At 31.8% G+C, this 15,133-nt stretch overlaps 1 protein-coding gene across 1 annotated transcript in view; it reads left to right on the top strand.

Annotated features, from left to right (window-relative positions):
• Pik3c3 (phosphatidylinositol 3-kinase catalytic subunit type 3) overlaps positions 1-15,133 on the top strand; it is a 116,024-nt gene that overhangs the window by 29,597 nt on the left and 71,294 nt on the right. The window contains 6 exon segments of the mRNA XM_015482419.2: positions 2,819-2,905; positions 4,860-4,955; positions 7,934-8,005; positions 8,892-8,996; positions 9,617-9,709; positions 14,493-14,678. Coding sequence (XP_015337905.1) covers positions 2,819-2,905; positions 4,860-4,955; positions 7,934-8,005; positions 8,892-8,996; positions 9,617-9,709; positions 14,493-14,678 — 639 coding nt within the window.

The following is a 15,133-nucleotide window of genomic DNA, read 5'->3' as shown; positions in this document are numbered from 1 at the left end:
TTTTTTTTTTTTTTTTTTTTTAAATGAGAACAAGGGCTGGGATTATGGTTCAGCGGTAGAGTGCTCGCCTAGCACGGGCAGGACCCAGGTTCGATTCTCAGCACCACATTAAAAAAAAAAAAAAAAGCATTGTGTTGTGTCTTTCTACAAAAAAAAAAGAACAAATGTGAATGTTTCCAGGATGATTTCAACTTGCCCTCCATAATGACTTTATCAGTTTTAGTGCTGCCATACTGATCAGACATTTCTGATTTGTCTGAGTATTTAAAAAAGGAGAGAAAAGGCCTCACTACATTTTCCACAACTAAACTTTATTGCCAGTTCTTTCCACATAATAAATTAGTGGGAGAATAACTATTGTATTATGAATATGGAACTAACTACTGTTCAACAAATGAGAGAAATTAGTTGAACTAAAGTTTCTTAGTAATAGTGCATGAATATAGAGAATGAGTGGCAAAGACTGATAGAAGGAAAATGGGCCTTTTTATTTTTATGTACTGGGACTTGAACCTAGGGGAGCTTTACTACCAGTTCTTTCTTAAATTTTTATTTATTTTTTAAATTTTGATATAGGGTTTCCCTAAGTTGCTGAAACTGACCTAAAACTTCTGATCTGCCTGCCTCAGCCTCCTGAGTCACTGAGATTACAGGTGTGAATTGCTGTGCCCAACTGAAAATGGGCTTTGAAAACCTTGGATTTAAATTCTAGCTCTGCCACTTCATAGTAGTAAATAACAAGCATTTGTAAACTAGGGTCAAAACTATCTTCTTAGAAGAGTGATTATAATAAGTGCCCAAAATTTGGATGTAAATGTTATTTTTTCCTTCTTTCTTTATTATATAAACTCATTTTACTGATTTATACTATTAACTTTGTTCTTACAAGGGAAGGATGTAACGTTGCCTTTTATAAATTTATTTATCTTGAAAACCAGTTTGGAACATGTTGCCAAGTGAGTAAGAATATAAACCTTTAATGAACCACAAGGAATAGTCATTATGGATGCTATTGTCATGACTACCTGTCATGTTTTATATACATTATCTTACTTAAATTTGGAGAATAGGAATAGAATATAATACTTTCAACTTATTGTTGCAGGTTCAAAATGATAGAGTTTGAAAATGGAGTGTTATGTTTGGAACCCAGGTATCTGGCTCGCAGTCTAGTACTCTTTCTTTTAGTACACATTGCCTGATCTTCTTTGATTCCCTCATTGTCCATTTCTTGGGCTCTTTCATATTGCTAGCATATTTATCTAATGCTGTACCATTAATTACTCAACAACATATTTACTCCCTGCTTTGTGACAGTAATTAGCCTAAGCACTTATTGATACCTTTTTATGCATTTTCATTCAGAGACTACCTTAGATAAAAATTTTTTTGAGTTTATTTGTAAAAATGCTGTTGATATTATTTATGTGTTAAAATGAACCTCAGTGGGGCTGGGGTTGTAGCTCAGTGGTTGAACACTTGCCTAGCATGTGTGAGGCACTGGGTTCAATTCTCAGCACCACATAGAAACAAATAAATAAATAAAAATAAAGGTCCATCAACAATTGAAAAAAATATTTTAAAAAAATGAACTTCATACTTTTTGTGTGCAGTTACTGTTTTCATTTCCAAAATAGTATAACCTTGTAATTGTGGTGAGAGTGTAGGAAGATAATGAATATTGATGCTGAAAATTTTAGTTCTGTTAGAGAGATAATAATTTGTGGTAGTGTTGTCCTTATAAGAATATTGTCATGACATGACCAATGAAGAGGAAGATAACAGATATAGATAACCTATTATATAAAACTTTGATATCCAGTTGTGCTTTATGCTATGAATTTGTTTAGAAAGAAAGGTTTTGATGCATTAAATGAAGCTGGGGTTTCTAATACAAAGCTAGTTCTAATACAAAAACTAATTCTAATTTGAGGCTCTTGGAACTTATTGTGAATTCTCTGTGGATTTGAATAGTTGATATATTGTTATATAATTTATGAAACTAAGGTAGATTGGTATGTAAGATCTCATTGTACTCTACCAACAGCAACTCTAGGTATTTAAAATATTTTCACATTGTTTCCTAAAATAAAAACATGCATGTATATGTATGTGCCTAAAGTTTTAATTTATACATGCTAGAGAAATATGTATCTGTGACTGCCATTTTTATAATGTTTGTTAGATTAAAAGTGTGGACAAAAGAAAAAGTGTCTTACATACTCTTTCTTAGAGGAGTTGTTATTATAATTCCTTCTCTTTATAATAGTAAAAATGGTAAAAAGCTAAGAAATGTCTAAGCGTTGCAAGATTGTGGATCTTTCATATTTTTTTATTTTAATGGCTTTTCTTTAAAATTTTTTTAATGCCAAGTTTCTTATCACAACGGTTACATAAGGATTCTGATGTGTGTAAGAACGTTTCATATGTGTAATTGATATTACAGGTTGAGTATCCTTGTTCTGAAATGCTTGAAACCAGAAGTATTTTGGATTTTGGAATTTTTCCATATACATGATGAGATACCTTATGAATGAGGCCCACATATAAACAGAATATTCATTTATTTTTTATATACACCTTTCTATATATAGACTGAAAATAATTCATTATTTGTAGTGCGCCTGTGTTTTGACTGTGACCCCACTTGAGGTTAGGTTTAGAATTTTCCACTTGTGTCATGTCGACACAAAGTTTTGGAGTTTGGAACATTACAGATCTGGATTTTCAGATTAGGGATGCTTAACCTATATCATTTTTTATTGTCCTTTCTTTAAAATCTATGTTAAGGTTTTCTCCATTATATTTTTTTCTGCAGCTCACCAAAGCTCATCGACAGGGACACATGGTGAAAGTAGATTGGCTGGACAGATTGACATTTAGAGAAATAGAAATGATAAATGAGGTGGGTTATATACATCTTTTTTATTTCAGAACATTATTTCTACATCAGTTTTTTGAGAAGAATTGTTTATAGTCAAGTATCTAACACATGTGGGGTTATTGGGCTTAAATGTTTATAGGTGTGAACTCTGTGTTAGTAGAAAACTTGGCATATTGCCTTTCTTAAATTCTAATATATGCTGAATCATGAAATAGTAATTTATATTGTAAATATATTAAATATCATATAAATTTAAATCTGTTGAGTTTTGCTGCCTCACTTGTGTGTTCTCTCTAATGGCAGCTCATGTTTAAGTTCAAGTCAATGTTGGATAAATCTTCCTTTCAGCCCACTGCTTATTTACTCATTTCCGTTACCACATATCATCTTAAGAAGTCTTCTCTCCAATTGATGTTATTGTTTCTCTTGTTTCTACATATAGGACTCTGCACCCTTGATAAAGTTATGTGGTTTATGTTTTCCTTCACTTTGTTAATTGTGCCAGTTTTATGACATTATCTTTAAAAGATAACTTCAGTGAGAGTCTTTCTAAATGTTATTTAAGAAAGCTTTCCTTTTTTCTAGATTTGTTTTACAATACCAGATGCTTGGCCTGATTCTTTAGACAAAAATCTAGAGAATAAAAATAACAATTATATTAATCAAATTAGGAAAGAAGAATATCACTGTCTGGCTCATAATGACCACCATAGTCCACAAGTGACTTAATTTATATTCTCTGAACAGTTCTCAGCAGGTAGAAAGCTTTTAATTTTACAATGAACCATTGCTCTTTTTAAAAATGAATTTAGTGGTGATTAACATTTATGTTCATTTGGACTATTGGTTGTCTTTTCTAAATTTATTCATAATCTGTTCTCATGTACAGAAACGTTTACCTTTTCAATTTTTATAATTCTACATTCCAAAAGAAAGTACACCAAAATACTTACTGACTTTCTCTGTATTTCAGTTTCAGTGCATAGAGATGTAGAAAATATGGTGTTGCCCATACTTTCTCATCTTCTGCATCCCCTTTTTTTAAGAGAGACAATCATTACCATTACCACAATAGACTATGATGTGCTGAACGATTTACATAACCTCTTTAAACCTTTATGATTTTATGTATTTCATTTAAAGCCATTTATAAAGCTGGTTTAGATAGGACTAATAACTCTTTTAGACTCCATTTTTTTTCACTTCATTGTCATACTGTTTGCCTATTTTTTTTTTAATAAAGGGGACATATTGACATGAAGAATAAACTTTTTTTATGTTGAAATAAGGAGTAATTATTGCCCAGTGTTGATAAAATTACAAATGAAGGATTGGTAATATACTCCAAGTTGGTAGAATGCTTGCCAGCATGTTGGAAGTCTTGGGTTTCATCCCCCAGCACCACCAAAAACCCGCCCCCCAAAACACTTTACAAATGACAAGTTGTCTTAAGACAATTTGTAAATTATGAAAAACTTCTAAAAGTTATACTTGGTAAGGTCAAATGGCCTCCTTCTTAGTTATGTACTTTTATTTTTTCTTTTACCTGTTCTTAAAATTTATTAGTTCCTATATAGTTGGATTAGTCTCAGTTTAAGGGTGGATTGTTCTTTTTCCAACATTGTTAGAAATACAAAATACCTTTGCTTTTTAAATAAAACAGTTGTCATGTAGATATATATGGAATGTTTTCAAGACTTTATATTGTAAAATCTGAACTACTGAATAAATCAAAAAAGTTTTATTAAATTTGAGGAGGGAATTGTGAGTGAGTAATAGATACTACTGGGTAAAATAATAGTGATACATATAAAACAGTGCTATATAAAACAGGACATGCATATAATGAAGAAAAATTTGTTACATCTTAAATTGTACTTGATTTATACATTATTTTTGAATTGGGAAAAACAATGCATACTAATTTTTAAGAAAATGTTGAAAGTGATCATTTTTCATAAATTTGTTTTTTCAGAGTGAAAAACGAAGTTCTAATTTCATGTATTTGATGGTTGAATTTCGATGTGTCAAGTGTGATGATAAGGAGTATGGTATTGTTTATTATGAAAAGGTATTTTCCTTGGAACTGTTTGTGGTTTCTGAAGAAGGGGGGAGGGGAAACATTAAAAAAATCACTGTTGTTCCTGCTGAGATGAATTATTTTGTTGCAGGATAGCAGCAGACAGCTGTCAGCAGCAGCTGTTTATGTATACACAAATCAAATCATATAGCTACAATAAGATTACAAAAGCCAATCATTCATGTAATGCAGTTCTGGGTTAAAAAATTCAATAAGTATGCAAGTGATTAAAAACTTTTTGATTAATTGTTCTACACATTTGCAAGTAGAACACTAAAAAAAAAGGCTTTATTTAAAGTTATTATTCATTTGAAAAGTAAAAGGGGGAAATCATAGTTTTAAAGTCAAGGCAAGGTTTGTTGTTTGAATATATATCTAATATGTTGGAATTCTATATGTAGCCCTAAATGAGTGTACTTATAAAAGACTTTAAATGTGCATTTAGATATATAATATATGCAAAATTTAAAAACTCACATTGCCATTGGGCTGATTTAATAACAAATAACACAGTTATGGGTTTGCCATGGTCTGTTATGAAAAGGAAAATAGTTTTTTGTTTGACATGTATTAGGTACTTGAAAAATATGTACTCTGAAGAAGCTTCATTTAAATACTACAGAAATAATCAAATGTTTAGTTTGAAACCATTTAAACCAGGTATCTTTTATTATGTTGGAAATAGTAGACAAGTCACAGGAAATGAGAACTGACTTTTGATACATAGCATAATTAATATTTATTGTAGCATATAACCAAGTTTGCATAAAGTAAATTTGTTTATTTGAAGTGGCACTTTGAATTATACTTACATATTTGTTAATACTGTAACAAATGATTTTTAAATATATGTACTTTTTTTTTTTTTTTGGTACAGTGTATTGAGCCCAAGGAGGGCTTTTTTACTGAAATACATCCCTAGTCCTTTGTATTTTTTATTTGAGGGTGTTGCTGAGTTGCTTAGGGCCTCACTAAATTGCTGAGTATGCCCCTTAACTTGGCAATCCTCTCGCCTCATCTTCCCTACTTGCTGGGATTATAGGTGTGTGCCACAGTGTCTGGTGTGTGTGTGTGTGTGTGTGTGTGTGTGTGTGACACTTATTAAACTGTATATTGCTCTTTGAAATTTTTTCATAATAGAAGATTTGGGTTTATTTAGTTTTTGATTACTTTTATAGTTATTTTTCAAGTTAATATTTATGTCTTTCTTTTAGTTTGTATCCTTTTCACTTTGTTGCAGATTAGGAAAAGTTAACAGTTTTTGGTCTTTTAAAAATGATACTGCCTGGTAGAGAACAGAACATAGGAAGATAGATTATATAACACTGCTTAGTGATTTATTAGAAAAGTATGTCCAAAAAAAAAAAAAGGGCTTTTTTGGTCACCAGTACATTTTAATAAAATTGTATTTTATATTTTATGCTACATATAATATCATGAAAAGCAGTATTTTCTGCTTATATGGAGCTTACATTGCAAAAACATGCTAATGGAGGGTGAAGGATCTTTTGAAAGACAGCTTTGATAATAGATGAAATAATAACAGAATAGAAATTAGAAGAATTTCAAGTATTTTTGAAAAGGTTCTTGACCCCTTTCTACTGCTTCCAGAAAATTGGTTGTAAATTAATGCCTGTCTGCCCATCCTGTCATATTTCCACTTAGTGTAAAGATTGCTGGGCCAGTGTATTGAATCTAATGGAAATAGACTTTCTTGTCACCTGTCTTTTGTGACAGATAGCCTTAGTGAAGATTACTTGTCACAGTTGGGCTGATTAATGTGTTTTCTGGTTTTGTGACTGAGAACAAGCCTGTTAAACAACAGCTGTGGGAATTTGTGGTTTTCTGTAAGACTCAATTACTGAACTAAAGTTAAGTCACAATAGTTCCCATCTTGCAGTCTCTCCTGATTTTGTTGAATGTACCTAAAATTGAAAACTTACTAGCATTTGGAAATTGACAGAAAAGTTTGATGCTGGTATAGAATCATGAGGAAATGAATTCCAACCTTAATTAGTTTAGCCTTTTCCAGAATATTTGGCAGTGACATTTATTATGCTAAATTACCTCCATGCCTGAATAGGATAAAAATAAAAGCCAGCATTCTTCAAAAATAACACCAACAAAATGAGACAGCTTTATTTCTTAAGAATTGATTGATTGATTTTTATTATTTAAGCTTACATTGTGTTGTTCCTCTAAGGAGCAGTATTTCTGTATCTCTAGCTATGTATAAATTTGAGTAACATTAACCCTACACTTAAAATTCCATTCCTTTCAGTGAATCTCAGTTGTGATCCCTTGAAAAGTTAATAGCATTTATGTGGTTTTTAGAAATGGTGAAACACATCAGTTGTGCCACACTTTAATTGTGCTCTATAATTTCATTTTTCCAAGTTTGAGTATTAGGATTTTTATTTTTGATGAACTGTCATAATAAATTCTTTAAAAAATAAAGCAATAAAAACATTTGCTAATTTTCATATCTCCATATCTCTGCAAATGTAATTTTTATTAGATTTTATTTTTTTCCAAAATATCAGTAACCAAAGATATGAAAATATATTTTCTAAGATAGGTGAAAAAAGAGAAGGATTACTATTACTATTGTAGTTATTGTTATTATTTTTGGTACCAGGGAATGAACCCATGGGCGCTTTATAACTGAGCCAAATCCCCAGCCCTTTTTTTTTTTTTTTTAAATTGAGAGACAGGGTCTCCCTGAGTTGTTTAGGCTCTCATTCAGTTGCTGAGTGAGGCTGGTTTTGAATTTGAGATTCTCCTGCCTCAGCCTCCTGAGCCACTGGGATATAGGCATGCACCACTGGGCCTGGCAGGATAAGGATTTTTTTGTAGGAAAGAATGATGCTTATTGAATAGAATTAAAATATAGTATATAGCATTATGTTTTGCTTTTTATCATTTGACTAAAGTTCTTTTCTTTTTTCATTTCTTGCACTATAATCCAGGATGGTGATGAGTCATCTCCAATTTTAACAAGCTTTGAATTAGTGAAAGTTCCTGACCCTCAGATGTCTATGGTAATTCTGTTGTGTAATTTTTTAATGGAAGTACTTTTCTCCCTAATAATTATGACTTAGACCCATAAAGTGCATTTTTCTTTTGAAAAAGTAATATGTATCCACTTCAATTAGCTAGAAGTGATTTATAAGTCTACTTTAGCTACTAGGATCAGATATCAAATGGAAATTTCACAAGGTACACTGACATCTTAAAAACAAGGTCAGGATAATATAGAGTTAGGAATCCCTTTTAAAAGAGGTGGGGAATGTTGTTGTTAGAGTGGGAACTTATTAGAATAGGTATTTGAAAGATGGTCATTATACAGAAGAAAAATTTGTATAATTAGGATCTGACAGCTGCGATTAATGGATGAGCATCTTTGGAAGATAGACTTTGTTGTAAAATAAGGAAGATGGTTGTAGCAACTAGAACTACTGATATATAAAGAGCTCTAAAAAGTTGAAGAACAAATGATCAAAATCAGAAGTTAGGAAAAAGACATGAACAGACAATTCACACACCTGCAGTCAACTAATAAAATAAATGTATTAAGAAATCAAAGGAAATATAAAAACACACATATTTTCTTAAGCAATAATAATGTGGTTAAAACTAATGATGTTGACCATGAGTAAAACAGTCAACACCAGATGTTTTAAGAAGCTGACATGGCATGTGCATATTATGACACTAGTAGAGCTTAAGTCATTCATAGTTTTCCACTCTTGAAATGGGTACATATTATTTAAAGATATATAAGGGACTAAAATTGTCCTAAAATAAAATGTTAAGTATTATAAAATGATTTTAAGTAAGCAACCATTTTATATTTCTGACTAGATAGCTATCGAGTTTTGTTTTTTTGTGAAGTTTACATTATCAGTATTTTAAAATAATTTATAGGAGAATTTAGTTGAGAGCAAACACCACAAGCTTGCCCGGAGTTTAAGAAGTGGACCTTCTGACCATGATCTCAAACCCAATGCTGCCACGAGAGATCAGCTAAATGTAAGACACTTATAAAATATGAATATAAAAATAGTTTGATGGGTATTTCAATGGCAACTGATGGTACATTAGTTTAACAATGACTTAGATACACATCTTCTCCATGTTGATCAGCCCTATATAATGTCAACACTCTTCATGTCTGCATTTAAACAAAATTATGTGGGGGCTTTTAGTAAATGTATTTACTCTAGAAATAGCTACAAATAGTTTTTACTTTCACAATGTAGCATTGTTAGAACATGGCTCTAAGACATTGCCTGAGAGACAAGATGATGTGTAAATGTGCATTGTTGTAGGTATTGAGTTGATAAGAGTTTGCTTTACTTTTTGTTCTTCCTTTTTTGTGATGGGGCATCATTTGTTTTGTTTTTAGTTGAAGTAAATGAACTTTGTAGTTATGTACTTACATATGAAGTATGACATTTTCATCTTCTTTTTCTCCTTACATCCTGGATAGATAGATACCTATGGCAAATTTAAGTGTTGCTTGGCTGAATGTACCTTCTTGCTTGTATAGTGATTGAATTATTGAAATATTTAATAAATGAAAAATATTAAATGGAAATATATAGGAAGTACATATTTGACAAAGGAGTTCTTTTTCTGCTTTTTTATAGATTATTGTGAGTTATCCACCAACCAAACAACTTACATATGAAGAACAAGATCTTGTTTGGAAGTTTAGATATTATCTTACCAATCAAGAAAAAGTGAGTGTCTTGAATATTGTCAAAATTTTTTAGGAATGATCAAGATGAGGTAAAAGTGCAATCAAAATGCAGTTATTATCAACTTATAATTATTACAGAGAAATATATCTGATATTCCATTGGGGGAGAAAAATAAAGAGGTAGCACAGGGCATGTTTATGTTTGTTGATGCATAGACAATATCTGAATGGGTTTTGAAGTCAGAGAGTCTTGGATTCAGTTTCTGAAAACAACAACTTGTATATGTTAGAAAGAAGTAAATTACTTTTTGTTATTATTCTAGTGGAGACAGCTTTCTTTCACAGGTGAGATAATATAAATGAATAACCTACCAGAGCGCCTGGTATGTTCTTTGTGTAGAGTGAATATTATTGTTTTATATCTCATTGTTCTTACCTCTTTGAATTTGGACTAATAGGAAAATGTTTACACTATTAAAAGAACTATAGAATTCTGGAGTTGTGGCTAGAGGGAAAATAAGAACATAAATGAAAAGGTAGAAATTGAGTCAGTGAAGTGGCAAGCAGAATAGAGGTTCGGTGATTTGAGATGTTTGATTTCCATAGTGAAACCATGGAGTGGATAGTTTCTGGAGAAAGAAGTGATGAAGTCATCAGCCCTAAGTTTGAGTCTAGAGATTTGGTTTTGAATCTTCTTAGCATTACCAAGAAGCTTTTTTAATTTGGGCAAATTATTTCACCTTTTTAAGCTTTAGTTTCCTCATGTTAAATATGAGATTATTAATTGGTAGTATGAATTTTATGTCTCTTTTGGTTCTTAGTATAGTCTGTAATGCTTTATGATAAATGGCCAAGTATTAACTTTTGAAGTATAAAAATAATAACCAGCATTTATTTAAACAGCTACTGTATGCCAGGGATCTTTTAAATTCCATAATAACCCCACAGTGTGCACAATGCTGACACTGTTCTACAGATGAAGAAACTTGTTCTTTAGACAGATTGAGGAATGTTTGAAGAATCACAAAGCTTATACATGGTGCCTCTGGATATGCTTGATGAGATAGAAGAGAAGTGAGTTAGTGAAGACAAGAAAGGAGAATTTGTAGAGAAAACGTTTCCAACATTATGTGGAAGATTTCCTTAGCAGGAATGCTGAAGAGCATTAGGAGCAGAGCAGAGAAGCTTTAGAAAAAATAATATCTGTCAGGAAGCTGTTACATAATTATGTGAAGATGAATTAATATGTTTTACAGTCTCATGAGATGGTTTTTAGCTACTTTGTTTTAATTTATTTTTCTGAACTCATTTTCCTTTCTTTAGCTTCTGAAGTAAATATAAAAATCTGGTTACAGCTGATCTTGACTCTTGATCTTTTCTTTTTATCATTTATTGATACCATGGGAAATTCTTTGTAGATGAATCATATTTATTCTCCTTTATATCCATAGTAAGAATGAGAGAGGAATTGGAGATTTACTATAGCTTTGAGTGTTATTTTCTTCGTCACTGAAGGAAAGGAAATATTCATCAACAGAAACACAGGTTTCTGATTTCATTTTATAAAGATTAAGTTAGTATCGTGATACTGTGTTAAATGAAGAGTAACCTTGGTCACAGAAATTGCGTCTTGAATGCAGCACAGTGTTGTCTAAAACACACAGCAAGATATTGAATTAAACCTGTTAGGATGTATAGGTTCAAGAAGCATAGAATAGATTTACAGAGCAGAACTTTCTTAGAAAAGCTTGCAAGAAAAATTGTTTGTTTAAACAAGTAGTCACTTCCCACTGAAATTCAATTACTTCTAGATATGTGCAAAAGAAATAAAGTGCTCAAGTGATATAAAGTGTGTGACAAGTTTCATTTAACTAGTTGATTTCAAGTTTTCGAAAGGTGGTGATGAAACTTCAATTCTCAGGACATATTACAGGATTCTTAATGATGCCTAGAGTAGAGTGAAAGATATTTTTTAATTTGGGGGAAGAACTTTTGAGTAAACCAAATGTATATTGGCCTTGAAGTGACCAGAGGAATTATTTACACAGCCACATTTGTATCCTTGTAATAATTTAAAATGAGTTTTGTAGAAAACAAATAGCCCCACAAACCACTCCTTAATTCGTTTACACAAAGACATTCTTTTAATGTTAGGTTCTCAGAAATTGTGATTTAGCATTTGGGCTCAGCAGCTAAAGAGCTTTCCTAGAGAAAAGGCAGTGCTCAGAAAAGAAATTGGAGAAAATTGGTTCTTACAAGGTTTTTCTTTTTTTTTTAAACTAAATTTGGTCTTTCTACTTATTTTTTTCTATATGGCTTGTCTTGAATATTCTGGATAAAATCCTCTACTCTGGACATGATGTTGTCCATAAAGTTTACATTAATAAATTGATCTAATAAAATTATTTCCAGTTATAGTCCACAATAGATAGGAAGTGACTTATTTTTTTTGTAGACCCCAAAATGTAAATGTTGTGATTTTTTTTTAAAGCTATCTTTCATAGTAGCTTTTCTTTAAAAAGTGTTGGTTGAAAATAATTGTCATATTAACTTCATGATCTTGATTATGCCTTGGAGAAGAAGCTATTGGAAGAGTCACATATAGTGAAGATAATGGTGATGCACTTGCTTGTTCTTAGGAGGCTTCTTCTGAGACAGTGACTATAGGACAGTAATCATATCTGTGTCTATTAATAAGAAGTTGATGCAGAATCATAGCTGAAGTTCAACAAGCATTTATTCACTTTTTGCCTAGCATTGTACAAGGCTCTAGGTATTATGTCCACATATTATATAAATGAAATTTGTTTTAGGCAAAGGATGTTTTCACATTAATATGGAGAAGTATGGGGATAGTAATTAAGGGTGACTCTTTTAGTAAAAATGAAGGTGATTGTTGTAATGGAAATATTAAATGTAGCAGGATCGTTATGGTGTGGTGTGAGGAAAAATTGTGCTTAAATTTGAACATACTCCGATGACATTATTTACTTGGTGATCATTTTTTTCATGGAGAAGCTAACAATGAGTAAGGCAGTCTGTTCAGAAAACAATAGTTTAGTATGAAAGGTTATTTAAAGAAAAGAAGGCACCAGATTGTTTTGGTTCTTGAGTTTAGCCCTTGGGAATTGGATTTTATAGCCAACACGAAACTACTAATGTCTTAAGGGATATTTTAGGAAGATGAATTTAAGCACTTTGGAGTGAAGCTGACAAGTTATTAAAAAGACATAATTAGGGCTGGGGATATAGCTCAGTTGGTAGAGTGCTTGCCTTGCATGCACAAGGCCCTGGGTTCAATCCTCAGCACCATTAAAAAAGAAAGAAAGAAAGAAAGAATTAAGAGGCTCATGTACTGATTTATAGAGCAATGGTGAAGGGCAAGGGAGTGGGAGGAAAATGTACAACAAAGTTGACTTGGAGACAAGTTGCAGAGGTTAGGCCCAAGTATCAGAAATAAGGAAATAGGGTATGTGGAAAGACAGATGAGGATATGTTTTCAGTTTTGAATATTTTGAATTGGAAGTATTGGAAGAAGAACAAAGTAGAAACTTCTAATAATTGAGTTGGGTAGCAGTTAAACCTAAAATAAATAAATATATATATATATATGTATATATATATATATATATATATATTAAATATAGTATTTTTGGCATTGATGTAATTGTGATTCTGGTAGTAGGAGATAATAGGTAATTCTAAGATCCAGAGGAGAGATTATCAGAATTATTAATATGAAATATTATAATAAATGCAGTAAAATGAACATTTGATACTAGACTTAACATACAAAATAGAATAACAGTAAGTGAAAATAAAATGATGAACATTTTTCAAAGTATTTATTATATGGAAGCCACTGTTCTAAATGTTTTACTTTCATTAACTTATTTAATCTTCATCATAATCTAATGAGATAGGTTCCTTAAAAGTTAAATTATGTGATTCAGCTAATATACTGACATATTCAGGAATTAGGATTTGAACCCAGACACCCCGGCTCAAATAAAATTGCATTTAAATCCTGTATCTTTACATAGATGAATAAAGCATTTTTGAAAGAGCAGGCCTAGGATAAATTTTCATCATTATTCTTGTCTTCAAATTATTATTCTTTCTTATTTTTCTTGTTCCCTTCTTCATTTCCTTACCTCTTGGTTTATTGTTTGTAACAGTTATCATTATAAAGTTATGATTTTTTTTTTGTACAGTGTGGTTAATTCCTTGGCAGCAGTGTGCACTAAATTTTATTAATAAATATATAAACTGGAAAAAATCTAGGAATTAGATTGTTTTAGTTGTTGAATCAAGTTCATTGGCATGTTGTAAGATAAATGCCTACCTACTCATTCCTATTAAGACTGTTGATGTACTACGAAATGGAAAAGCTTGTGAAAAAAAAAAAAAAGCTTGTGAAAACTTCAGTGCTGCCTATCTAAAGAAGTAAGCTTCCAAAAAGATGCTGCAGTCTGTTGAATCAGACGATCTCTTGCTGCATTTGTACTTATCCATTTTGATGCTTTTTTTTTTTTTTTTTTTTTTTTTTTTTTGAGATTTTGTTGGATTGCATGTCGTTTTTTTTTCAAGTAGTTACTTCTCAGACATTTATTCTTGTTTCAGTCCCTATGGGTGGGAATGTAGGAAAGCCAGTGATCATACCCAAGGGAGATGATTGAGAGTGAGACTAGTGGTGGGAGTGTCTACCTTGCTTGTTTGCTGTATTTTGTGACACACTGTTGATACTGCCTCACAACCCTTGATTTTTCTTAACCCACGCAATAGGATGCTATTTCTAATTTTAAAATCTTTTCTGATTTTAGGCTTTGACAAAATTCTTGAAATGTGTTAATTGGGATCTACCTCAGGAGGCCAAACAGGCATTGGAACTTCTGGGAAAATGGAAGCCAATGGATGTAGAAGATTCCTTGGAACTGTTGTCTTCTCATTACACCAATCCTACAGTGAGGCGTTATGCTGTGGCCCGGCTCCGACAGGCTGATGATGAGGTGTGTTATTATTCATTACTTCTGTCTTGACTAGGTACATTTTCAACTAGAGCCTAAGTATAGACTATATATGTGTGTATATATATATATATATGTGTGTGTGGGGGTGGGGCATAGTGTAAGCACTTGTGAGCACATGCACAGAGATTTTTTAGAAGGGTAGAGGATATACTGGGTGTATTTTCAGAAGTAAAATTAAAATATTCCTCCAAGGACTCCTCTGTGAAATGAAAATTTACTTCCTGATCTGTTATGTGATAGGACAATCTCTCCCAAGGCACCTACCTGGCAGCAGAGCTTGTATTGCTCTGTCTGGAAAAAGGAATTCTAATGAAAAATGGTTTAATGTAGCACCGGCTAGGGAATAATTCAGATCCCCTCTATCAGTCAGTATACAACAAGCCACATTTAACTGTGGCCTTGAAAAGCTTTGGGGCCTTTAAAGCACAAAGATG

This window comes from Marmota marmota, unplaced genomic scaffold (assembly GCF_001458135.2).
Source record: "Marmota marmota marmota unplaced genomic scaffold, marMar, whole genome shotgun sequence".
Classification (NCBI taxonomy): Eukaryota; Metazoa; Chordata; class Mammalia; order Rodentia; family Sciuridae; genus Marmota; species Marmota marmota.
Note: the sequence above shows the minus strand (reverse complement) of the source record. Positions and strands in the feature narration are given on the sequence as shown.